Source organism: Thamnophis elegans, chromosome 4, assembly GCF_009769535.1.
Source record: "Thamnophis elegans isolate rThaEle1 chromosome 4, rThaEle1.pri, whole genome shotgun sequence".
Taxonomy (NCBI): Eukaryota; Metazoa; Chordata; class Lepidosauria; order Squamata; family Colubridae; genus Thamnophis; species Thamnophis elegans.
The window spans coordinates 68070370-68095521 of NC_045544.1; the positions used below are offsets into that span (position 1 = coordinate 68070370).

The 25152-nt window shown below is 41.2% G+C and overlaps 3 protein-coding genes across 6 annotated transcripts in view; 2 read left to right on the plus strand and 1 right to left on the minus strand.

Moving 5' to 3' along the window:
* The window catches only part of ARID4B (AT-rich interaction domain 4B), a 98666-nt gene extending 98457 nt beyond the window's left edge, over nt 1–209 (minus strand). Inside the window, 1 exon segment of the mRNA XM_032216036.1 lies at nt 197–209. Within this exon segment, the coding sequence (XP_032071927.1) occupies nt 197–209 (13 nt within the window).
* On the plus strand, nt 157–6655 carry GGPS1 (geranylgeranyl diphosphate synthase 1). 2 transcript variants are annotated; one of them, XM_032216878.1, is made up of 4 exons: nt 157–819; nt 2848–2952; nt 4611–4681; nt 5677–6655. In XM_032216878.1, the coding sequence occupies exons 2-4, from the start codon at nt 2883–2885 to the stop codon at nt 6436–6438; spliced, it is 903 nt and encodes a 300-aa protein (XP_032072769.1). In that variant the 5' UTR covers nt 157–819; nt 2848–2882; the 3' UTR covers nt 6439–6655. The 2 variants fall into 2 exon arrangements, with proteins under 2 accessions (XP_032072769.1, XP_032072768.1); XM_032216877.1 differs by having other exon boundaries at nt 157–632.
* A 4731-nt stretch (nt 6656–11386) lies between these two features.
* Nucleotides 11387–25152, plus strand: part of TBCE (tubulin folding cofactor E) — a 34158-nt gene continuing 20392 nt past the window's right edge. For 2 of the 3 annotated variants that reach the window (XM_032215390.1, XM_032215387.1), the window contains exons 1-4: nt 11390–11612; nt 12783–12917; nt 20168–20252; nt 24387–24578. In XM_032215390.1, the coding sequence (XP_032071281.1) occupies nt 12818–12917; nt 20168–20252; nt 24387–24578 (377 nt within the window). In that variant the 5' untranslated portion in view covers nt 11390–11612; nt 12783–12817. Of the gene's footprint in view, nt 11613–12782; nt 12918–20167; nt 20253–24386; nt 24579–25152 lie in introns of all 3 variants that reach the window. The other variant, XM_032215389.1, reaches the window with a different exon arrangement.

A 25152-nucleotide genomic window follows, 5' to 3' on the forward strand; every position in this document is an offset into this window, starting at 1 on the left:
TCTGGGGCAGGCAGGGCTCGCCCAGAGAAGGCTTCTCCCTCCCGTCCGAACCCCGGTGGCGACGGCGACAGCAGCGGCTCAGCTCCAAGCTGTTCCGTCCCCTCCCCCGATCCGATGCCTGATTGACGCATCGACGCCCGCCCTCTGCCCGCCTTGCCTGCTTCGCATTGGCCCGCCGCCCCACCGGCCCGCCTACTCGCCGTCGCCATTAGCCGCTGCCTCAGAAACGCTGATGTAATTCCCACTCCAGTTCTATGGAAACAGAGACTCGGATTCGTAGCGCCTTCTGGGTAGCATGGTTTTGTCCCGCCCATTTGCCGCAGTCTATGAGGGAATTTTTCTTCGCCGTTACTACAGCTCCCGAGATGCCTCGCGAGGACGGAGAGGAGAATGAGAAAATGGAGGGAGAGAGAGAGAGAGAGAGAGAGAGAGAGAGAAACACGAAGAGGGCTTTCTCGAAGCGGGAGGAGGGGAGGAGCTCGCGCCTGCGCCAACAAGCGCCGGTGGCGCATTTTCCCTCCATCGGGCGGAGGAGCAGTCTAGGCGGGAGGGGAGGGGTTTGCGCTTTTCGCTACTAGAATGAGGCGGGCCGAGGAGTGGCTGAAGCCGGTGAGGAAGCCGAGGAGGCCGCGGTATGTTGAAGCCGTCGCGCCGCTGAATCTCGCTCTACTTGTTTTCTCCTTTCCCTTCGAGAGCCTCTTCTAGTCGAGCGGCGGGAGAAGCAGTAGATCTCCCCCCCCCACTCTATTTGTTGTCAAGTTTCCTGTCGCTTCAGTTGAAAAGGCCGGCGGTCCTTTACGAGAGAGAAGTCGCCCCGTGGTAAACAGCAGTGGTGGAGGGGGGGGGGGCGCTCGCTTGCCTGCTCTTTCTCTTTCGGTGTTTTCGCTTGAGCTTGCAGAAAAAGGGGGCCGGCTCTTCTGTGCAAATATGACTGCCGGCTTCCGGGGCTTGAGAGGCTGTTCTCTCTTAATGTAACTTAAGAGCTTTTTTGCCTCTTCCTTTGCCAGTTTGATTGTTTCATAGATGTTGAAGGAGGTGTAAGCATTTTTATTGTTCAGTTCGAAGTATTGATTATTTAGGGTAAAGAAAAAAACGAGGATCTATTTTGTGGATTTTCTTTTAAGTACAAAGTCTCGCTATTTCCTACTGGCAGGAGCAACTCCAGTTAAAATATTAATATCTTTTGCGTTTTTATTCAGTTTCTAAAGAGTATTTTGAGCTATATTGATATAATATTCTTAGTTAAGTACATTATCGAATTATGTCTTGCTTTCACATTTCTAAATTGTAAGATAAAGATGCCTAAGAAAACAAGTTCAAATCTTCATTGTGAAAGGGTTAAAATTAGGTAGGTCTGTATTTCGTCCAAAGTTTTTGTTAATTATAAAGACAGTAGACAGGAAGATATAGTAGGGTTAAGTACTTTAATTAACCATGTACTGCCAAATTCTTAAGCTTGAAATTTTTTTTCAGTAGTCAATGTCAAATTTATTTAAGATGTAAGTATTTTAATAAATTAAATTGATACTGTTTCATTACACAAGCCAGTGTGGAGTTTGTGGTATAAGTTTTAAAATAACATTCACAAACCATGGAGCTTTGAAAATACAATACTAATAGTCCTGGCTTTCCACCACAACTGAGCCCAAATATTGTATTGATAAGCAAAACTAAAGTGATTTAGTTAAGTGATTTTGTCCCATTTTACAATCTTTGTTTCTATAGTTAAGTGAATCACTACAGTGAAGTCAGCAACAGGATCATTAAATGAATGTAGGTTCCTAGTTGACTTTGCTTGTCAGAAGGTAGCAAAAGGTGATTACATATTGCTGGGACACTGAACCATCATAAAAATGAGTCAGTTGCCAAGCATTCAAATTTTGATCATGTGATCATGGTGATGCTGCAATTGTCTTAAGTGTGAAAATAAGGCACAATAAGCAGCTATGTTAAATAATTTGTTTTTGGTTTATTAAATACAATTATATTGCAATTATATATTTTTGTAGTTTAAACTATAAATTGCGCAAAATTATGTTTTTGTCGAAGTGACACACAACACGAGTTATGCTCGATTTTTTGCCGATTTTTGACACACCACGCCAAAAAGGTTGCCCATCACTGCCCTATTTAGTTTAGTGTGCATTAATATAAGTTGAGGCTTTATCAGTTCAGGTTTTCATACATGGATTTTGATGTTTTGTGAATTTAGAGTAGATTATTAATCTGGTCATTTTATTAGAGTTAAAATGCTGCAGTAGTGTATACTATTATCTTTATTGTATATAAAACTAAAACTATTGAGAAATTAGAAGTTATCTTCTAGGAAACAATTAGTTAAATGTTAGACACTCAACAGTGTCATTGGCACAGGCCATATTATGGCTGCAGATTCTGTATTTAAATTGCCTGAGATAAATTGTTTTAGTGCATATCAGTTGCAGTGCAGTAAAAAACCTTCAGAGAGAAGGAAAAAAGAGATAACGCTCAAACAAGAACTCTATTAAATATTTGAGAATGTTAAGTGTCCCATATGCAGTACTTCAGATGAGGCATTATCATTATTATTATTAGGCTTATTTGTTTATAAATAGGTACATGCTCATAAAAAATTCATTGTAATATTTTCTGAGTAATATGATGATTGGCTGATCTTGAATACTGTATTTAAAGTGTATTTAAGTTACTTGAAATGACTTCATAAATACTTTAAAGAAGTACCTGCCACTTCTACACTGGCACAGTATGACATTTCCTGTTGTTTCTCCCAACTACATCATATGTTATTACTACAGTAATACTTTAAGACTCTTTCTTTCTTTCTTTCTTTCTTTCTTTCTTTCTCAGACTATAAGGCACTGTTTGGAAAACACATTTTTAAAATGGAAGAACTAGAAGATTCATCCAAGAGAATTCTTTTAGAGCCATACAACTATCTGCTTCAGCTCCCTGGTAATATATTATTGTTTGAATTATAGTGATGTATGAAAGTAATATATAAATTGGGATAACCATAGCAATATCTTGAGTCTGTGAGCTATGCATTTTTCATTTAGTCCCCAAATTAGCTTTCACTTTGTTGCCATTGGTATCTAATTTTCATTTTATAGTCTTCTGTTTTCAATTTACATCACCTTGTTCTGCAATGATATACCTCTTAAAATATAAACTAAGATTTATTTTAACAATGATTTGAGCAAATTAATCTGTCTTGTAGATGAGCAAATTAATACTGGTTGAATCATTAATTTTTTTCAGTCAAATATAGACAAATTTCTGGGTTAAGTGATAGCAACAAACATGGGATAAAATAGCAGTTTTAAAAAATTCAAAACACTTACGTATGGTAAGAAAACATTAATCTGCTTTGTGCATTTTATGAACCTAGCCTAATACGAAATGTTTTTCATTTAAGATGTATAAACCATGCAAGTTGTATTTTGTTAATAAACTATGGCTTAGTGGAATATGTAAATCCACCCATTGTGTTTTGCATAAACCTATATTAAAGTCAAGATTATGGATTAAATACCAATCTCAATTATTTAAAATAGTATGGGATACATGCTACTCTTTCACTTAAAATCAGTGACATCACTGTGTGTGTATATGTATTTGGAGAGAGAAAGAGAGAGAGGTGATTCAAAAAGTGTTTTTAAAACTGGAATTTAAACTTTTAATTTACATATTTTGTCTATTACGTAGCAAAATAAGAGAAAATTTCATGTTTAGGATAGAGCTAATATCATATGAATATAATTTTAATCTTTAATATGGTTATTAGCTAATAGCTTGATACACACATCATTATCAAAGCCATAATATAATTGCATTTATCATTGAATATATAGACTTTAATTTTATTATCTACCAAACAAAAGAAATAGATGAAGGAAGCAGCCAGGGATTGAAATTGCTCTTTTGGTGTGTGCACTTTTTTACCAAGACAAGCCCCAAGGATATAAAGATGTGAAAAAAAGAGTTAATTTTTTTATACTCAGATGTTAATCAGTTTGCTTTTAAGATCTTAATTTTTTTTAGTCAGCAAGATATAAGAATGATGGTTAACTGTTTAAAATCTGTCTATTTTAATTGTAGTTTTACAGATTTCTATATGAAATCAGATTTTTCTCTCCTATCTGCTTTTTGTAGCATCCTCTAAAAGCTCTAAAATTCTTAAAAGCTTAGTTTGACTTTTGAGTTTGTCCTAACAAAAATTACTCTTTATGGATGTTAAACCTGCTATAGGAAAAAAAAATTCCGTCCATCCTTCTGGAAAGTTCCAGATATTAAAGCTCAGTACCATGCACATTTCCTTTTTAAAAAGCCCAAATACAGAGTCCAATTTCAGCTTTCTGGTAGCAGTGTTTTGGAGTTAATAATAGGAAATAGTATACCAATATTACATTTATGAAATATGCTAATTACAATTCTTTGCCTAGTATTAAGAATTGCAGCTGTCTTGTGTAAAGTTCTGCTGAGTGAACAAAGGCCAGTGGTGATGATTCACAAAATAAGGTGTGGTTTGTAAATAAACTGGTAGTTCATCTGCCTAAGCCTATGTAGAATGAAAATGTATAGTGTTATCTATGTACTTTTTAAAATCATAGGTAAACAGGTCAGAACTAAACTTTCCCAAGCCTTTAATCACTGGTTGAATGTTCCAGAAGACAAACTACAGGTGAGTTGTATAAGTTAAATTGATTAACAGATAATAGTTTTAAACATGGCAAAGGGAAATATAAACTAAAGTTATTGCAGTAATGTAGCATGTTAACCTCTGGTGGCAAGGTATTGTGCTCTGTGCAACTGCTTCAGATTGTGATATACTGCAACAAAACGTTGTTTGCAAGGAAAAGAGCAGTTTGAGCTTTCCAAACATTTTTATTTTGTGCGCTTAATGTGATACCTAAATGAGTGAAGACTACTTGATAAATGTTGGATATATTTGTTCATCAGGGCCAAAGATCTCTTGAAACAAATCCCCTACTTTGCACTCTAATTTGTACTATGCAATGAGGAAGACAGTTTTCCACACATATCACAGCCTATTTGTCCCCCAAATATATGGGTATGATATATGGGCATGAGAAAACTATTTATTTGCATCACATCAAATATATTTCTGCTGTAATATGATGAAAGAGGGTTGATGAAGAGCACAAATAACTTGGTTAGCATGCCATGCCAAAGCATTCATTTCTTGATTGCTGTTTTCACACATTTTGAATACTTTAATCATTAAGACTTTGTGTGTGTGTGTGTTGTAATATCATAAATATTAATTCTGTAGTCAGGTGTATTATGTTTGGTGTGTGTCTGTATGTGTGTGTGTGTGTGTGTGTGTGTATACACATATATACATACACATGCACACACACACAGCATATCATTTCATGTGTGAGTTATTGTGTGCATATAAAGGTTATCTGTCACTAATTATATTGTGTAAGTTTGTTCATACTAAAAAAAGCCTCTTTATACAAACAAATATATAGAAACACAGACAATAGGAGTGTGTAGTCCCAGTGAGAATAATAGTCAGTAAGATGGAATTGAGAAACTAATTAGCAGAGAGAATTAACATATTGCAAGAAATGAAAATAGAAATAATCAGGGAATCTAAATATAGAAGAATAACAGCAATATAAAAGTTTATTTTGTCTTTTTTAATAGATCATAATTGAAGTTACAGAAATGTTGCACAATGCAAGTTTGCTTATAGATGACATAGAAGACAATTCAAAGCTACGACGTGGTTTTCCAGTGGCCCACAGCATTTATGGAATACCGTATGTGATAAACTGTGCAAACTTTGTATATTTCCTTGGTCTACAAAAGGTTTTAACGCTTGATCATCCAGATGCTGTAAAAGTATTCACCAGTCAATTACTTGAACTCCATAAGGGGCAAGGCCTGGATATTTACTGGAGAGATACATATACCTGTCCTACAGAAGAAGAATATAAAGCCATGGTTCTGCAAAAGACAGGTGGCCTTTTTGGACTAGCCGTGGGCCTTATGCAGTTATTTTCAAATTATAAAAATGATCTGAAACCACTCCTTAACACTCTTGGGCTCTTCTTTCAAATTAGAGATGATTATGCAAATTTACACTCCAAAGAATATAGTGAAAACAAAAGCTTTTGTGAAGACCTAACTGAAGGAAAGTTCTCGTTCCCAACTATTCATGCAATATGGTCCAGGCCAGAGAGCACACAGGTTCAAAATATTCTGCGGCAGAGAACTGAAAATGTGGATATAAAAAAATACTGTGTACATTACCTTGAGAATGTGGGATCCTTTGAATATACCAGGAAAACACTAGAAGAACTTGAGTCTGAAGCTTATAAACAAATTGGATTGCTTGGGGACAACCCTGAACTTACAGCATTAATTAAATATTTAAGTAAAATGTTCAAAGACAGTGAAAACTAACAGTTATCAATTGAATATTTCTGCAGTTGATTTTTAAAGGATCAAGAAAAGTTAGATTTGTTTTACAGTATCTAATTGTTCATATGAATTGTGCTGAAACTGATCATAAAGAGTAACTGGAGATTTGTGTATATAGTATATTACTTCAAAATTTCAATTTTCAGTTGCTTATACAAAATCATGTGACAAAAGTCAATTAAAATAGCTTCAAAATCTCTTCAATGATTTTTATTTCTAATCCCTTTTATGACTTAATTCTGATTGTATGACATATCAAAAATTAACACAATATGACCAAAGGGGTAAAAGATGGTAGTACCCCAAAACCACAATGCTACATTGAAGGCTTTTGACAAGAGTTCCAACTGCTGTACAGATAGTCCTCATTTACTGATCACTTGTTTAGCAGCCATTCAAAATTATGATGGTACTGAAAAAGGCGTTTTACACCCTGTCCTCAAAACTGTCACAGCATCCCTGTGATCATGACTTGGTTGCTTGGCAATGTGCATTTATGATGGTTTCTGATAGGGTGGATAAAAATCATTTTAAAAAAATAAAACAATGGGTTTTTTTATTTAAATCTGAGTTTTTGTTTTTGATTAAATTTATTTTAATAAAATGATTTTGGAGTAAAAATGTAAAGACAGTTTTCTATTTAAGATACATTATTAATTTAGTTTATTCAGCATGAAATGGAGTTTAGTTATGTAGTATGAGGCTGTATAAATCAAGCCATTTTACTAGTGATTCAAATCCACCCTGTGTTTGCAGAATCTCTCAATCATATGATCACTATTTGTGACCTTTACAGCCAACTTTCAACAAGCAAATAAATTGGGTGGAGGGGTCCGGGAGTTGCTGGTCATGGCCACTTGATATTAACTTATTGATTGTAGGTAATTCATTCAATGACTGCAGCTGGAACTGATGTCATAAGTTGGCACAATCACATCACATTTCATTTTACAACCATGTTTTAGTGATGGAGTTGCCAGTCTCAATTGTAGGAGGGCTATTTGTAATACCATTGGCAAATGAAATAAATGGATATTAATTTTCCTTTGCACTCTGAAAACCATGTATGTATCCTGTTTCCCCCAAAATAAGACCTCCCCGTATAATAAGCCTCAGTGGTCTTTTGAGCCCATGCGCTAAAATAATCTCTCCCCTGAAAATAAGCCTTTCCTGAAAATATTGCAACACAGCAGCAGCCATGAGGTGATCTAGAACCTCACTTCCAGGGCAAAAATACTAACTGCAAAGAAAAAAAAAGTAACTAATCAATTATCCCCACACACCCCCAAGACAAGATAGTTTCAACTGGTAAATCTGACTTATAGAGGTTCTGTAGGATAGCTTTATAATATAAATAACATAGGCAGACAATATGTATTAAAATACATAATTCCATTAGCTGAAGGCGATAATATTTTACTACCATCTTTGATGTTAATTTTTGTGGGTTTATCAATATAACATATTACATGTATGCCACCTCTGTTTGGAGTCTCATTTGCCGCACTTCAGATTAGCTAAGTTTGGATTTTGCTCACTTTTGATACTACAAATTGGCTGATACTGCCACACATATGTAAAAAATATACTTGATACAAATGTTTAAGTAAACTGCATATTTTAAAAATAAAAAAGCTAATATAAAAGTCAGGTATTTATACAAATCAATAAAAATGGTTAAATATTAGCGATTTTTGCAGAATGAAAACACTTTTTATAATTAACACAGCCAGTGATATAATTAAAGATTCAGTTCCAAAATTCAGAGCAGAAACAGCATCACTCTATAATTCTTTAAAATACATGCATCTTCTCCCAATATCATGCTTTTACTATATGATCCTGGAAAAGATGTAGCCACAGAATGTATATTCACACCCAAAGGATCTGTTATAAATTCGAAGCATTGCAGAGCCTTCATAATTAGCATGTATTTCAGCCTGAAAATCAAATAATTTTATACCTCTCTCTCTTTCTCACTCTCCGCCTTAGGTAGAAATGTGGGTGTGGGCAACTTAGAGCTATCCTTCCTCTTCAATAACATTGCAGAATGGCAGTAGTATAGTAATTTATTACAAAATAAAATGTTATTTACCAAAAAGCATGGGGAAATCTCAAACAAAAACATCCAGTATCACTTTGGTGATATTGTAGCATTAATCCTCTACCCAAATATTGATAATGATGAAGTGATTCATGGCTGGAAATAATGCTCATTGTCCTTACCATTCTGAGACATTCCTAAAACAATACCAAGGTTAAATAGTTGAACATACCGTAATCCTAAAATTCAAATGTCCTCTATCCCTAAAGATAGTTCCTACATTTAATGGAGTGTTGATCCTTTTCAACTCATCAGTCTTAATAATTCAATTCCAGAAATATAGCTGGCCAATATTCCTGAGAGACAAAGACAAGCTTAAGAGTGACTGGTTTCTTGAAATTCCAGCCTACTATACTGTGGAAAGAAGAAACAGTATTTCATGAGCTGGGAAGTAACTAACTCATGAAGACATGTGTTATTTCCATAAATAGATGTCCTCCTTTTTCAATTAGCAGAAAAAGTAAGAAACACTTCAAGTGCAAAAGTATTGGTCCTAATTAAGCCAGCTGAGATCTGCAGTAGGCAGGTGTCAGGTTTTGTTTGTCCCCTTTATTAATTGCATTGAGTTTGGTGGTTTGCCAGTACCTAACTTAAATTCCACACTGAATGCCTCCCAAATTTGCTCTGAAGATTTATGGCTTTATGCATCATTACTAATTCTAGATTTTTTTAAAAATCTGAACATTTTATTAAGCAGTAAGCACATTAAATATAATAATCAGTGCAGCATGTCATTGGAAAATATCCAAAGTATTTAAATGTAAGCCGTAACATTTGTTGGAAATGAGTTTGAGACCATGATGATTTTACAAATTGTACATTCTCGAAATATTTGGTGGGTAAATTAAAGCATACTGTGAAAGTCATAAACACCTGTTTTAATTGTAAAAAACTACAGCTTTCAAGTGTTCAATATTTATCAGCTTTTAAAAGTTTTTGTTTTAGAATACCTGTCCCAGGATAATAAAAACTACCTAGAAAAACCTTTTCTGTTAATTAGCTCATGCTGATTTAAATTGTTAGCCAAATAAATACTTTTCTGGACAGAAATGCAAAAGCTTGTTTTGTGAACCAAGAATTTCCCCATATAGTACCTTATTATTTAAAACTTATATTAGTTTTTATTCACTACATTGCATAATATTCTGGTCTTGATAATTATTTTCTCATCTTAAAATTACTTGAAATTAGATCCTAAAGTCTTAGTAAACTACTACGATACAATAGTTTTAGTTCTTGACTTACAACCACCATTGACCCCAAAATTTCTGTTCCTGGAGTTAAGTTAGTAACATGGTTGTTAAGTGAATCTGGCTTCTCCGTTGACTTTGCTTGACAGAAAGCATAAAAAGATGGATTATGTGACCCCCAGTTGCCATGCATAGTGTGAACTAGTGACCAAGTATCTGAATATTAATCACTTGATCACAGAGAGGCTACAACTGTGGTGTAAAAAACAGTCATAAATCACTTTTCGAGTGCTGTTGTAACTTCAAATGGTCACTAAATGAATGGTTGTAAGTCAAGGACAACCCAAAGTATATACCAAAGGAAGAGTTTACCAAAATGATTTTGACTAAACATTAATGAACTATTGGGCATATTACGTTCTTGCATACTTCTGCAGCCATCCTAGGGATCTGTCAGAAATACTGCATAAATTTCAAGTTGGTGCTGAAACGTTCGGCACGTACAGAATATTCATTTGGGTACAGGAGAAACCTAACACGACGGTCACATCAACAAAATAAAGTCCAAAAGGAATCATATTAGCCGTACCACTAGAAAAGGGTTTTCAGCTCTTTCCATCCCCGCAAACTGGCCCCTCTTCGCTCTCCCCACAGATTTCCTCCCCTCCCCCGGGCTGACTCCGCGGTCGGAGTTTCAGCAACAGCCGCAGCTCCGGGCTCCAGGCGAGCTAGTCGGGGAGCCGGAGAAGCGACGCTCGGGGGCGGAGATGGGGACTCCCCGCTTCCTCCTCCCACACTCGGAGGTCCCGCTTCCCGGGAAGCTGAAGCCACCAGCGCAGCCGCCGCCGCCACTTCAACCAGCAGGAAAACAATCCCAGTCGCTCGCCCGCTCCTTCTCCGATCTCCCTGCCGAAGGGCTTCGGCCTTCCCCGGGGAGCTCGGCGAATCGCCCAGGGCCGGGGCCCCGCAGCCTCTTCCCCGGGGCAACGTTACCTTTTGTTCCACGGCTGTCGCCCGCTCGCTGGTCCCCCCAAACCTGCCGGGGGAGGGGGGGAAAGGAGGACGGAACCTCCTCTCGACGCCGGGCCCAATCGCCCGGCCCCCGCTCCCACCTCCGTCCCTCTAGCGATCGCCGGCCTGGCTCTGGGGCAGGCAGGGCTCGCCCAGAGAAGGCTTCTCCCTCCCGTCCGAACCCCGGTGGCGACGGCGACAGCAGCGGCTCAGCTCCAAGCTGTTCCGTCCCCTCCCCCGATCCGATGCCTGATTGACGCATCGACGCCCGCCCTCTGCCCGCCTTGCCTGCTTCGCATTGGCCCACCGGCCCGCCTACTCGCCGTCGCCATTAGCCGCTGCCTCAGAAACGCTGATGTAATTCCCACTCCAGTTCTATGGAAACAGAGACTCGGATTCGTAGCGCCTTCTGGGTAGCATGGTTTTGTCCCGCCCATTTGCCGCAGTCTATGAGGGAATTTTTCTTCGCCGTTACTACAGCTCCCGAGATGCCTCGCGAGGACGAAGAGGAGAATGAGAAAGGGGGGGGAGAGGGAGAGAGAGAGACGAAGAGGGCTTTCTCGAAGAGGGAGGAGGGGAGGAGCTCGCGCCTGCGCCAACAAGCGCCGGTGGCGCATTATCCCTCAGTCGGGCGGAGGAGCGGTCTAGGCGGGAGGGGAGGGGTTTGCGTTGTAGAGTGAGGCGGCCGAGGAGTGGCTGAAGCCAGTGAGGAAGCCGAGGAGGCCGCAGTAGGTTGAAGCCGCCGCGCTACTGAATCTCGCTCTACTTGTTTTCTCCTTTCGCTTCCAGAGCCTCTTCTAGTCGAGCAGCGGGTACTTTCCGTGCCCCCCTTCAGCCTTCGCTTTGTTGCTGTGAGTTCGCCGCTTTCAGCGATGTGAAGCTTAGCTCTTTCTCCTGGTGGCTGTAAGCTCGGATGGGATGCAATATCCAATTTGGGTCGGTCGCCGGCACCAGAGGTTTTTCCTGCGAGCTTTCGGAATCGTACTGGAGCCCATTTCATCTAAGTGTGGTATTTACAATCCACAGGAGGAAAAGTTCAAGCATGAATCCGACAGTTCGGAAGACAAAACCTCTCTGGTCCCGTTAACCGACTCAGATTGGATCCTGCAACATTATCCTGGGATCCCTATATTCGCCTTCAATCGGATGGGAAGCTTGGTTTTTTCCCTCTTTAAAGGTGCTCGGATTTCTAAAAACAGGATGTATGGTTTTCATGGTAACTGCCACTCACAGCATAGACTTTTAGTTGTCTATGTATGAAAAACTTCAGATCATTTCTTTTTTCTACAGAATGCAAGATTCAACATTGAAGTAGTCGTCTGGAGGGGGGGGAATAGGGTTAGACAAATTATTTTGGGTATTGCACACCCACAAAGCCTGCTTTTTGGCTCTTGAAATGCTAATACTCTATTTGACAAATTTCTTGCAGTTCAAGACATTGGGGAGTAAACCTTCAGCAAAATCAGTGCCAGTGTCACTGTGGTGTTATTCATAGTAAAATTGCATTTTAGCTTAATTTTAGCAAACTCATCTTGGTCCTTACTATATGGGACAGTAAGCTGGCTGGGTTGAATAGTATCCTATAAAGATCCAAATATTGATAGAGGCATTACTATCCAGTTTCAAAGAATTACTGCATTGTAAATTACTGTATGATTATTTGATAACTAGATTTACTCATTTTGCTGTTAAACTTTTAATATGCTCTTTAGGCACCTTCAGTTTAAATTCCTTAAGATAGATGATGTAAAGTATATGTATTATTGTCTCAGTAGTGGCAGTACATGGATGACCTTTCTTGGATTTAGAAAAGAAACAGGATCTTTTAAATGGAAAACCATAACATCCCAGAATAATGTAATGTCACTCCACTTTTGTATTGATACCCTAAAACTGCATGGCTAGTGACGTACATAGTGACTAGGTGTCTTGCTCAATCTGAACCTAGACGTTATGTACTGTATGTGATTAATTTCATAAATGGCATAATATATCAAAAGTACTGTTAATTCTTTCCCTAGATCCATAAAGAAATATCCTGAACTCATCTCTCTTGATGAGTGATACCATTCCTTCTGATGCAGTTGGTCGAAGAATTCTCTGTAATGGAGAATATGGAACAGTACTTTATGTTGGTAACGTTCCTCCTACAACAGGTAGAAAAAATATTTTTATATCATATGTATTTTGTAAAATAAAAGGGTGACATCATTTAACTGTTTATTTGTTTTGTAATATTTATCAATTGCTTCAAGACTCTGAGCAGTCACAAGGAGAAAATGGCACTAACAATCAAATTTCACAAGACATAATATAATCAATTTTTAAAAGTCACATTGATGTTCATTAACAATCATATTAGTAGCCAAAAGCTTGTTGAAATGATATGGTTTTGGAACTCTCCCAGAATGCAGGGGCTTGTAAAGCCAAATGAATGTGTAGAGGCAGCATGTTCCATAGTTTGGGGGCTACTAATAAAATGGTTACTTTGAATTCCTTCTAGAAATTATTATTAATTAAATTTATATAATAGTCCATCTCATCAACAGCACCTTTGGTCAGCGTGCAACAATCAGATGAAAAAAACAAATGTTAAAAACGTATATAAAAATCATATTGGTACATATTGCAAAAGCCAAAAATAATCGCTAAGAGAGGATAAAAACAGCCACTTTAACAATGGAGTTATCTAAGCAAGTCTTTCTGCCTGTGAATTATAGGCCTAATAACATAGGCAAGTCTTGATGGCTCTTCAGAATATCAAGAGTTGAACCTGAACTAATATGGGCCCAGGGGGGTGGGGTGTTTGATAAGGCAGGCATCATGGGAGAGAAGACATGTCTCTTGAGACTCATCAAATATAGCTCTCTAGTCAGTGAAACCCTAAGCATGACTACTGTGTCAGGTCTAATGGGGTGGACTTACATAAGTGGGAAGAGGTAGTCCCTCAGATAGTCCAGTCCTATGCATGAAGTGCTTTAAATGTTAAAACCAGCAGTTTGAATTGAATTCACATGCCAACTGGAAACCAATGCAGCTCATGGATTAGAGGTGTAGTATGCACTGTTCTAGGAAACACACATAACTGCCCGCACTACTGTGTTCTGTACTAGCCGAAGCTTCAAGGGCATCTTCATGTGGAGCACATTGCAATCGTCCAACCTGAAGGTGATCAGGGCATGAGTGACTGCAAGCAGGGCCTGTTCATCCAGGAACAGGTATAACTGGTGCACAAAACAAAACTGTGCAAAGACCCTTGTAGTTTTATTTGTTACCTGTTCATCAGGCAGGAGTTGTGACTCTAGAAGGGCTCTCAGATTGCGCACTGGGTCTGTCTGGAGTAGTGTGACTCCATCCAAAGATTGTATCTTGGAATCAGTGGACCCCAAAATACAAATCTATTTATCTTCCCAGGGTTCAGCTAAAGCCTGTTGTTGCCCACCCAGACCCTCACTGCCTCCAGATGCCAGGATAAGATATTCACAGCATTGCATAACTCACCAGGGATGAAGATATATAATCAGGTTGTAAGCTCTCCCAGCAACGTCTTGTAGAAGTTAAGAGCGGAGAAAGCCCAAACCCTATAACACCCCCCACACCGAGCACTCCTAACAACTTGCACCAAGGAGTACATCAGGGCACTTAGGGCAGCAAAAAGATCTCATATTGCCACCTTGGTTGCGTCCGCTGAGTCCCGCCCAGCCGCCCTGTTTAGGATAACCCGTTCCCTCCTAAATAGGAGGGATACGGGGGAACCCTTGCAGGGTAGAGCTGAGGATTATGCCCAATTCTTAGCGGACAAAGTTGCTCGGTTTCGGTCGGACTTGGACTCCACCGCTGCAGATCCAGCCGGGACACAAGAGGATCACTTGGCAAACCATCTCTGGGTTGAGTTTCAGGATGTTGCCTCTAGGGATGTGGACAAGGCCATTCGAGCTGTGAGTGCCTCCACCTGTATTTTGGACCCGTGTCCCTCCTGGCTGGTTGCCAACAGCAGTGAGGTGACACGTGGCTGGATCCAGGCGGTCATAACCGCCTCCCTTCGGGAGGGGCACTTCCCCGCCGCACTTAAAACGGCGGTGGTGAGACCCCTCCTGAAGAAACCATCCTTGGATCCAGCCATTTTAAATAACTACCGTCCTGTCTCCAACCTTCCCTTTGTTGGGAAGGTTGTTGAGAAGGTGGTGGCCTTCCAGCTTCAACGGGCCTTGGAGGAAGCTAGCTACCTTGACCCCTTCCAGTCCGGCTTCAGACCCGGTTACAGCACAGAAACCGCTTTGGTCGCATTGACCGATGATCTCTGGAGGGCCAGAGATGGAGGCCATGCGTCCATCCTGGTTCTCCTTGACCTCTCGGCGGCTTTCGATACCATCGACCATGGTATCCTTCTGCGACGACTGCGGGAGGTGGGGGTGGGAGGCACTGTCTTGCAGTGGTTCTCCTCCTACCTCTCGGACAGGTCGCAGTCGGTGTTGGTCGGGGGCAGAGATCGTCCCTGAGGCCCCTAAAATATGGGGTGCCGCAGGGTTCGGTCTTATCCCCCCTACTATTTAACATATACATGAAACCACTGGGCGAGATCATTCGGAGGCACGGGATAAAATACCATCAATATGCGGACGATACGCAATTGTATCTGTCCGTCCCGTGCCAACTCAATGAAGCGGTGGACGTGATGAACCAGGGTCTTGAGGCCGTTAAGAACTGGATGAGCGCTAACAAACTGGTACTCAACCCGGACAAGACCGAGTGGCTGTTGTGTTTCCCTCCCAACAATTTGGCTAATGTTCCATCTATCAGGCTGGGGGGTCAAATTTTATACCCCTCAGATAGGGTTCGTAACTTAGGAGTCCTCCTGGATCCACAGCTGACTCTCGACCATCATCTGTCGGCTGTGACCAGGGGGGCATTTGCCCAGGTTCGCCTGGTCCGCCAGTTACGACCCTACCTGAATCGGGAGGCTCTCACAACAGTCACTCGAGCCCTTGTGATCTCTAGGCTGGAATACTGCAATGTGCTCTACATGGGGCTGCCCCTGAGGTGCATCCGGCGACTGCAGTTAGTTCAGAATGCGGCCGCGCGAGTGATAGTGGGCGCACCTCGGTTCACCCACATAACACCCATCCTCCGCGAGCTGCACTGGCTACCTGTTGATCTCCGGGTGCGCTTCAGGGTGCTGTTGACCATCTTTAAAGCCCTTCATGGTAGTGGATCTGAGTACTTGAGAGACCGCCTTCTGCCGATTACCTCCCTCCGACCGATAAGATCGCACAGACTGGGCCTCCTCCGAATTCCATCCGCCAGTCAATGTCGACTGGCGACTACACGGAGGAGAGCCTTTTCTGTTGCAGCTCCGACCCTGTGGAACGATCTCCCCGTCGAGATACGCACCCTCACCACCGTCCAGGCCTTCCGCGCAGCCCTCAAGACCTGGCTATCCCAACAGGCCTGGGGATAAGCCTCTAATTTGCCCCACCCGAGTGTTGAATGTTGAATGCAAGTTGTGTTTTTATTACTTTATTTTGCTCACATATTGTTTATTTTGAATTGCACCCCCTCCCTAATGATTGTAAGCCGCCCTGAGTCCCCTCAGGGAAAAGGGCGGCCTATAAATCCTAATAAAATACTAAAAAAAAATACTAAAATACACATAGTAGAGGTCGAAGGCGTAACCTCTCCTTGATGCTTATAACTCCATCCTTCCCATGCCAGAGGTCCTCTAAACATGAGAACAATGCCACTTCTGTCCCATGCCCAGGTCTGTCTCCTGATTGAAAAGGATAAAAATAATCTGCCTTCTCCAAGGCCCTCTAAATCTGTTTCATGACCACCTTACCTACCAACTTCACCATGAAAGGGAGGTGAGATACTGGACAAAAAGTATCTAGTATAGTAGGATTCTGCAATGCCTTTTGGGGATGGAGGACAAACCATAACCTGTTTAGGAGATAATGAAACAAAGAAAAATTAACTACTGTCAGAACCCATTCACACAACACTCTTCAGGCCACTGTAACAAGCCAGGAGGGGCCTGGATTTAAAGAACAGGTGGTTGAGCTCATAATCTGATGATTCTATCCATTTCCTCAAGGGTCACATTCCCAAATAACCAGGCAAGATTCCTCCCTAGGAATCTTGAGACCTGTAACAAATGTAAGCAACTTAGTATTTAAGCAACTTTATCTGACAGGTACTATGCAAATTCCTCTGCCTGCCCCTGTAAGAGGTTCTCTAAGCTCCCTTGTCCAGGAGGAGCCATGCCACCCAAAACCGAGCTGCAGGTTTGCAATCTCCAGATCCAATAAGGGCAGAGAAATACTGGTGCTTCATCATTCTTACTACAATAACATACATTCTAACCTGTATTCACTTGAGTTCATCCTTTATTGAGCACCCATAATACTCTAGGACATGATCCAGCCATGACAAAGGAGAGACCTCCCAATTTCAGATCACATTGCCACTGCTTCAACAGGAACAACAGATCCAGAGTGTGACCACTATCCCAAGTCAGACTCTGGATGACCTGAGATAGGCCTTGGAAGCCATCTCAGTCTATTCCTATGGAAGGAAGATTAAAGTCCCGCTAAAACATAAATCTGGAGAATTCCATTGCCAACCCAGAAACAGTCAAGGAACTCAGGCAGGGAATTCCCAGATGATTCCCAGCATTCCCAGATGATCCCTAGAGCCCAACTTAATGATCAGGGGTCCACAAGTGGGGACAAGTGGAACAATGTCTCTGAAAACTAAGAGAGTCCCTGGTGACAATCACCACATCCCTCACCCCTGCTGTAGGGTCTTGGTTGATGTCACACTTGAAACTCAGACAAATTTCAAGAAGGGAAACTCCCTCTTCTGGACCCAGCTAGGTCTTGGTAATCGTGTCCTCTCATCCACAGTCAAATCATGGATAAGTGGGGTTATTATAAACTGACACGGCATTTAGTAGTATCAACCAGAGAGTAAGGTCATTGAAGGTCCATTGACAGAGCATTAGGGCTGAGATCAAGAAGCTGGAACTTGGAGCTGTTAACAAAACAATGGATCCATGGTTTCTGATAGTGACCCGCTTATGTCTCCCACCATATTTCTCCATGCCCATCATCATCATAGTACTTGGGGCTGCCTCCATTCCCCAAATAGTAACTCCATCCCATTATCCAAGACGTTTAGATCCCAGGCCTGGGAACCCACCTACTGTCCTTGCCAAGTATCCTTGGGAGGCAAAGCCAGCTACCCCGAGGCACTTACCTCCACCAGGTCTCAGTGCAGGGTACCCAGCAGTCACTTCCTCACAAGCTCGCTGTACACACATCACACAAGCATGCACACACACACAGTTTATGCAAGACACGTTCCCTTGTTGCTTCGACCAGTGGGTAGAGGCTCACTTCCTCCTTCACCTTTGTCAAATCTTCCTCCAGCTCTCACCTAGAGGAAGGAATCAACACTCTCATACCCACTAGTATCCAAGGGCATCCCTCCCCTTCTGCTATTAACTCTCCCCCAAACCTGGGGTCCCTTCAACACCATACTCCATAGAAGCAGCCAGGCAGTTCAACACACACTCACCCCAGGCTGCATGATAGACATTTTCCTCCTCTGGGAAATAGCCTGAGCGGTTGTCCAATCCAAATACGTCCCTGCAGTAGTGGATGCCTCAGGAATAGTCAGACCAGTCTGAGAATGTGAGAAATGCCACGGCCTAATTTTGAAGTTACCCAGTTCCCAAGCATGGCAAATGTGGTTGGCATGGCAGGCACATTTCAAAACAGCAAGTACTTCAGACGTCTCCCAGTTCTCCCACTGAGAAAACCTAGATTGGGCCAGGAAGTCTAATCCAACAGTCTAACCTCCCTGCATGTGAATATCAATCCTACATCCCACATGCACACCGCAAAGAGAAAACAAAGCTCCCCTAAAATCACAAGGACAGAAATTCTGATGCTTCTGTTCTCTCTACCATCTTAACTAGAAGCTGCATTAACTAAATCAGACTTCTTTTTGACATGTTTTACTGCCAGAGGTTTCCTTTCCAACTTTTTCTACTTCGAATTCAGATACAGATGTGTTAGTGTAAACACTTCTTTTGTTTGCTTACAGATTGGTATATTTGAATTAATAGCTTAAAAATATAGCCGTCACCATAAACTGTTTTTTTTAATGGCTTGCCCTTGTGCTCTTCAAAGTAGATGCTAGAATTATGAATCACACAACCTGTTAATGCTTTGAAAAAGAACTTTGAGTCTTCATACCATGTTTTTAATAAAAAGAAGTCTTCAATGAATCTGAAAGTGTTTTTCAATTTAATAAACACTATAGAAATGCAGGACTACCACAGCAGATAATAAAGTAATCTGAAGTAAAATAAATGTTAAAGATATTTTCAGTACAGATTGCTCTGAAGGAAGACTCGTTAAAATTTAAAACTGCAATTTAAGACAAGTTGTCTCTACAACATAAAAAAAACATTATACTGTATTTTAAAGCTTAAGTCTTTAACCTGAGTTTATTCTAGGTGATTTAAACTTGATGTGTGGTTTTTGAAAAACCTTTAGGAAAATGCCTTAAGTATGAAAGCCAGCTGGGTGACTTTGGCCCATTTTTTTTTCTCTCTCTCTCTTCTCTCTCTCTTCTCTCTCTCTCTCTTCTCTTCTCTTCTCTTCTCTCTCTCTCTCTCTCTCTCTCTCTCTCTCTCTCTCTCTCCCTCCCTCCCTCCCTCCCTCCCTCCCTCCTTCCCAAGATTGTTATGGGGAAAATAGGAAGAGGATGGAATATTAGGTATCTTCACTATGTTGAGCTACTTATAAAAATAATAAAGGTGGCAATAAATACATAAATAAGTAAACAAACAAACAAAAATGAATATTGGAATGCTAAAATCACAGTTGAAAAGGTTCATTTTGGCAATTCAAGTGTCAAAAAGAAATCTCCTTAAAATGAAACTATTAATTCATCAGCCTTATTGTTACAACCTAAGCATGCTGAAACTTAGTTAAATTTTATGTACTATTAGGAAACTCAGTTCTTCTGTTATTTGTGCAGTTGAATTACTAATTCGGGATGGAACTTGTTGATTCAGAGCGTCAGACAAATCCTACAAGAACTTTCTCTGAAGCAGAGAAAGAATATTGCTCTAGAATATTCTTTTTCCAAATGTGGAATATTTGTTTTCCATTGTGAATGTTATGATATATGTTTCATACATTTGGGATAGCATAGCTTTTTAAAAATTAGAAGTAGCCCTTCTGTCAATATAAAAGTAATTTCATAAGGAAGAGGCGGCCTATTTTGAGCACAGAGAGAATAGATCAGATCACCTGAGTAGCTATTATGACCTTAAATAGTTTTGATGAACCATTTTGAAAGTTGCATTATAAATCATTGATTTTTATAATATTAGGAATTTGGCTTGGAGTTGAATGGGACTACCATGAAAGAGGAAAACATAATGGTAGCCATGAAGGAATACAGTATTTCGAATGCAGGTGAGTTAATTCTAAAACACTATTTCCCTTTTCAACAAATAAATAGCATGTGCAAATTATAAATGAATCAGGCAATAAGATTATTATTTTCCTTTGACTCTTAATAATATTATCTGGTAACCAATAACTTGAATGCATTGTATTTTTGTACCAGTTAGCCTTAGGAATGTAGGTGTTTATTACCTTAACTGAATCTTCTTGGAAATTATCAGCCAACTGCCTGATTTATTTGAATTATTGGGGAATCAAACAATGAATTTAAGTAAAGTATCTGTAATTTGTTTTTTTATTGCTCCCCATGCCAAATATTTCAAGTTTAATTTTGCTTTCTCCTCTTTTGATGGGGCTTTTAGAGCTTTGAAGATTGTTTTATAAAATAATGCTGAATATCACTCAATCACATGCACAGAATACCCAAAAATATACTATTACTAAGCAATAGATTAATTATACAAATAAGTACATATTTACAAATTCTCCTATTCACAAAAATTTACCGTTTCCCCAAAAATAAGACCACCCTGGATAATAAGCCCAATTAGGCTTTTGAGCGCATGCGCTAAAATAAGCCCTCCCCGAAAATAAGCCCTCCCCGGAAATATTGCAACATAGAAGCAGCCAATAAGTGACCACACTCACTGCCTCCTACACATAAAAAATAATAAGATCTCCCCAAAAATAAGGTCAAGTGCTTATTTTGGGGGTCAAAATAAAATAAGATCCTGTCTTATTTTCGGGAAAACACAGTATTTGTAATCTCCAATCAATATTCATGAAGCCTTCCTGGTACATGTGGAGAATATTGCCTCTCTGATTGCTTCCGCTGAGTCGCGCCCAGCCGCCTTGTTCAGGATAACCCGTTCCCTCCTAAATAGGAGGGATACGAGCGATCCTCTGCAGGGCAGAGCTGAAGACTACGTCCAATTCCTCGCGGATAAAGTTGCTCGGTTTCGGGCAGACCTGGACTCCAATCCCGCAGTACCAGCTGAGGCACCAAGGGATAATCTGGTAGGACATCACTGGATTGATTTTCAAGCTGTTACCCCTGAGGACGTGGACAAGGCCATGAGAGCTGTAAGTGCCTCCACATGTGTACTGGACCCGTGCCCCTCCTGGCTGGTTGTTAACAGCAAGGAGGTGACACGGGGCTGGATCCAGGCGGTTGTTGCCGCCTCCCTTCGGGAGGGGGTCTTTCCCCCCGCATTAAAGGCGGCGGTGGTGAGACCCCTCCTGAAGAAACCATCTTTGGATCCAGCCATCCTAAACAACTATCGTCCAGTCTCCAATCCTCCCCTTTGTGGGGAAGGTTGTTGAGAAGGTGGTGGCCTTTCAGCTCCAGCGGTCCTTGGAGGAAACCAGTTATCTAGATCCCTTCCAGTCGGGTTTCAGGCCTGGCTACAGCACGGAAACCGCTTTGGTCGCATTGATCGATGATCTCTGGAGAGCCAGGGATGGAGGTCATGCCTCCATTCTAGTACTCCTTGACCTCTCTGCGGCTTTCGATACCATCGACCATGGTATCCTTCTGCGACAACTGCGGGAGGTGGGGGTGGGAGGCACTGTCTTACGGTGGTTCTCCTCTTACCTCTCGGACAGGTCGCAGTCGGTGTTAGTCGGGGGGCAGAGATCAACCCCTAGGCCCCTAACGTATGGGGTGCCGCAGGGTTCGGTCCTGTCCCCCCTCCTCTTTAATATCTACATGAAACCGCTGGGTGAGATCATTCGACGGCACGGGATAAAATACCACCAGTATGCAGACGATACACAGCTGTATCTGTCCGCCCCATGCCAACTCAATGAAGTGATGGACGTGATGTGCCAGGGCCTCGAGGCTGTTAGGGACTGGATGGGGGTTAACAAGCTTGTACTCAATCCAGATAAGACCGAGTGGCTGCTGTGCTTCCCTCCTACTAATTGGCCAAGTGTTCCACCTCTCAGGCTGGGGGGTCAAACAGTACGCCCCTCAGATAGGGTCCGCAACTTGGGAGTCCTCCTGGACCCACAGCTGACTTTTGAACACCATTTGTCAGCTGTGACCAGGGGGGCATTTGCCCAGGTTCGCCTGGTGCACCAGTTGCGTCCCTACCTGAACTGGGAGGCTCTCACAACAGTCACTCGTGCCCTTGTGACCTCTAGACTGGATTACTGCAACGTGCTCTACATGGGGCTGCCCTTGAAGAGTATTCGGCGACTTCAGCTTGTCCAGAATGCAGCCACGCGAGTGATCGTGGGTGTGCCTCAGTTCACCCACGTAACACCTATCCTCCGCGAGCTGAACTGGCTGCCTGTTGATCTCCGGGTACGCTTCAAGGTGCTAGTCGTCACCTACAAAGCCCTTCATGGTATTGGATCTGGGTACTTGAGAGACCGCCTACTGCCAATTACCTCCACTAGACCAATTAGATCCCACAGACTAGGCCTCCTCCGAATTCCATCAGCCGGCCAGTGTCGACTGGCGACTACCCGGAGGAGGGCCTTCTCTGTGGCTGCTCCGACCCTCTGGAACGAACTCCCCGTGGAGATTCGTACCCTCACCACCCTCCAGACCTTCCACATAGCCCTTAAAACCTGGCTGTTCCGACAGGCCTGGGGCTAAAGACTCGTTGCCCCACTTCGAATGTTATGATTGTTGTGCTTTTTAACTGTGTATGGTTTTTATGTTTTTGTAACTTTGTTTGTTTTTTCCCTCCCTTGAGTTGTGAGCCGCCCTGAGTCCCTTTCAGGGAAAAGGGCGGCATACAAATAAATTAAAATGAAATGAAATGAGAATAGAAAAAAATATGAGCTACCATTTTGTGCACGTCTTCTTTTATATTGATAATCTTGCTGGTTAAAATGACCCTTGAGCCTAATGTTCTGAATGCAAGGAGACTGTGGTGAGCCTTAAGAGAAAGTACGCATGCTAGATAGACTTTCTTCAAGTATGACTTACATTGTTACTGGCCATGAGTTCAGTATTCATGATTTAGCAATACAATATATCCAGAAAAAGAAGGAGCAAATTTGCCAATCTGTATCTGAAACCACAACAGAAACTACCAAATTAACTTCTGTAATGTGAGGAAAGGATGGAAAGGTAGTTAAATTTGTAGATTCGTGAGATCATGATCAATTTAAAAAACAAACAAACAGAGTAGGGAGCAAAGTTGTGAAGCTTAAATCCAGAGATGTTTACAGCCACATTACGCACTTCAAGGACAATGCTCTTACCCTTCTTGGCTAGTGCTAGCTGGTTTGCACATTTCAAAAGGTGATACAGGTAGTTCTCAACTTACAATCACAACGGAGTCTGGAATTTTGGTTTTAAGTCTTTGATGTCATTAAGAGGGTAACCATATAATGACTCAATTTTACAATGGCATCATGGCTTTCCAAGACATCGTTGTTAAGTAGTCACATGGGTCATTATGCAGAGTGTGGAGTGCCTCAGAGGTGGGGGAGTCTCTGGGAGTCCCAGTGGAGGCTAAGTGCAAGTTAGAGAAAAGGAAAGAAGCTGTAGCTGCCCCAGACTGATCCAGCAGTGCAGTGAAAAGGTGTCACACCCAGGAAGCACAAAACTCTTGGGAAAACATAAAACACAGTGGGATAAGAAATCAGTTACCCTGACTGAAGGCTAAAAACCAGAAAGTCTTCCCACAGAGCACAAAGCAATCGCTCTACTAGAAGCTCCAGAGGCTCCAAGCCACAAATCCCCACAAAGTCCTGAATAGTTGGGAAGTTCCAGCTCATCTGCTCCGACCTTCACCATTCTCTTCCTTCCATTAAACTGTCCAGCCTGATCCTTTACAAGGAAGAAGATTGTTGGTATGCGCTTACTCAGAATTCATGATTTCACAGAACATTAGTGCTGTTAATAATATGAATTTATTGTACTAGTGTTTTTGTGTTTAACTACTCTGGCCCAGATTGGAGAATGCAAATATGGCAGCTAAAATAGAACTTTAAAAACATTTATATTCCTCCCAACTTTTTCAAGACTATCAGAAACAAATCAGCCCTGATTTGGTCCATATCTGGAACATCAACTAAAACACATGCATTTTTTATTCAGGAACAGGTCATCTGGAATCATCTGTTTCTCAAACAAGATGTTTTAAAACTGCTTTTAAACAACTGTTGTCACTTTCCCTCCAGGCATCCTACAGGTGGATCCTTTATCCGCCCAAACAAGGCAAATTTTGGAGTAGATTTCCTTTCCGCTGTTAAGGATAAGTATGGAGTGAATGAAAATGAGCACGATCCGGAGAGTGAAACAGGAATGCCATTAGTATTTGGAAGGAAAACTGTAGAAACAGTTGGATTTGATTCCATTAAGAAAAAACAAAAGCAAGTACAGTTCCTCTGAAAATTAGCAGCAGCATGTTGAATGTATTTCTAAACTATTGGAATGTTATTGATGCTACTAACACATTCATATGTTTATATCACATTCCCTATTATAATCCTTGCCCTTGTGCAACCTTTCTACAATTTTACTGTATTATTTCTTAAATTTACCCTGTAGCTGTTTATTTGTTATATGCATTGTAGAATGTTCTCTCTCAGAAAATACTCTGTTATACTGGTGCTGTGTCTGCAGAACAGTAACATGAAAGACTCATCTGAGAAGGGCTCCTATTGCTCCTACTGCTTTGGCTTGAAATATTGATTTCTTTATCTTAAGTAAAGTAAGGCAATGAAGCTTGGAGGGAAAGCATATTACTGTATTTTTGGACTATGGGACGCACCAGACTATAAGATGCACCTAAATTTGCAGGAGGAAAACAAGAAAAAAATAGTTTTGGGCCTCTGTGTGTCGCGTTTTCATCCTCCCTGGCTCCCAGAAGCACTTTGCAGTGCTCCACACATCCTGTTTTCACCAAAAACATGCCTGTTTTTTGCCTACAAAGTACAGGGAGAA

Bases quoted from the DNA above. Each gene is read 5' to 3' on its own strand.
- GGPS1 (XM_032216878.1), top strand. From the start codon at position 2,883: ATGGAAGAACTAGAAGATTCATCCAAGAGAATTCTTTTAGAGCCATAC. The intron at 2,953-4,610 runs GTAATATATTAT...TTAAAATCATAG, and splicing joins CTATCTGCTTCAGCTCCCTG to GTAAACAGGTCAGAACTAAA. The intron at 4,682-5,676 runs GTGAGTTGTATA...CTTTTTTAATAG, and splicing joins TTCCAGAAGACAAACTACAG to ATCATAATTGAAGTTACAGA.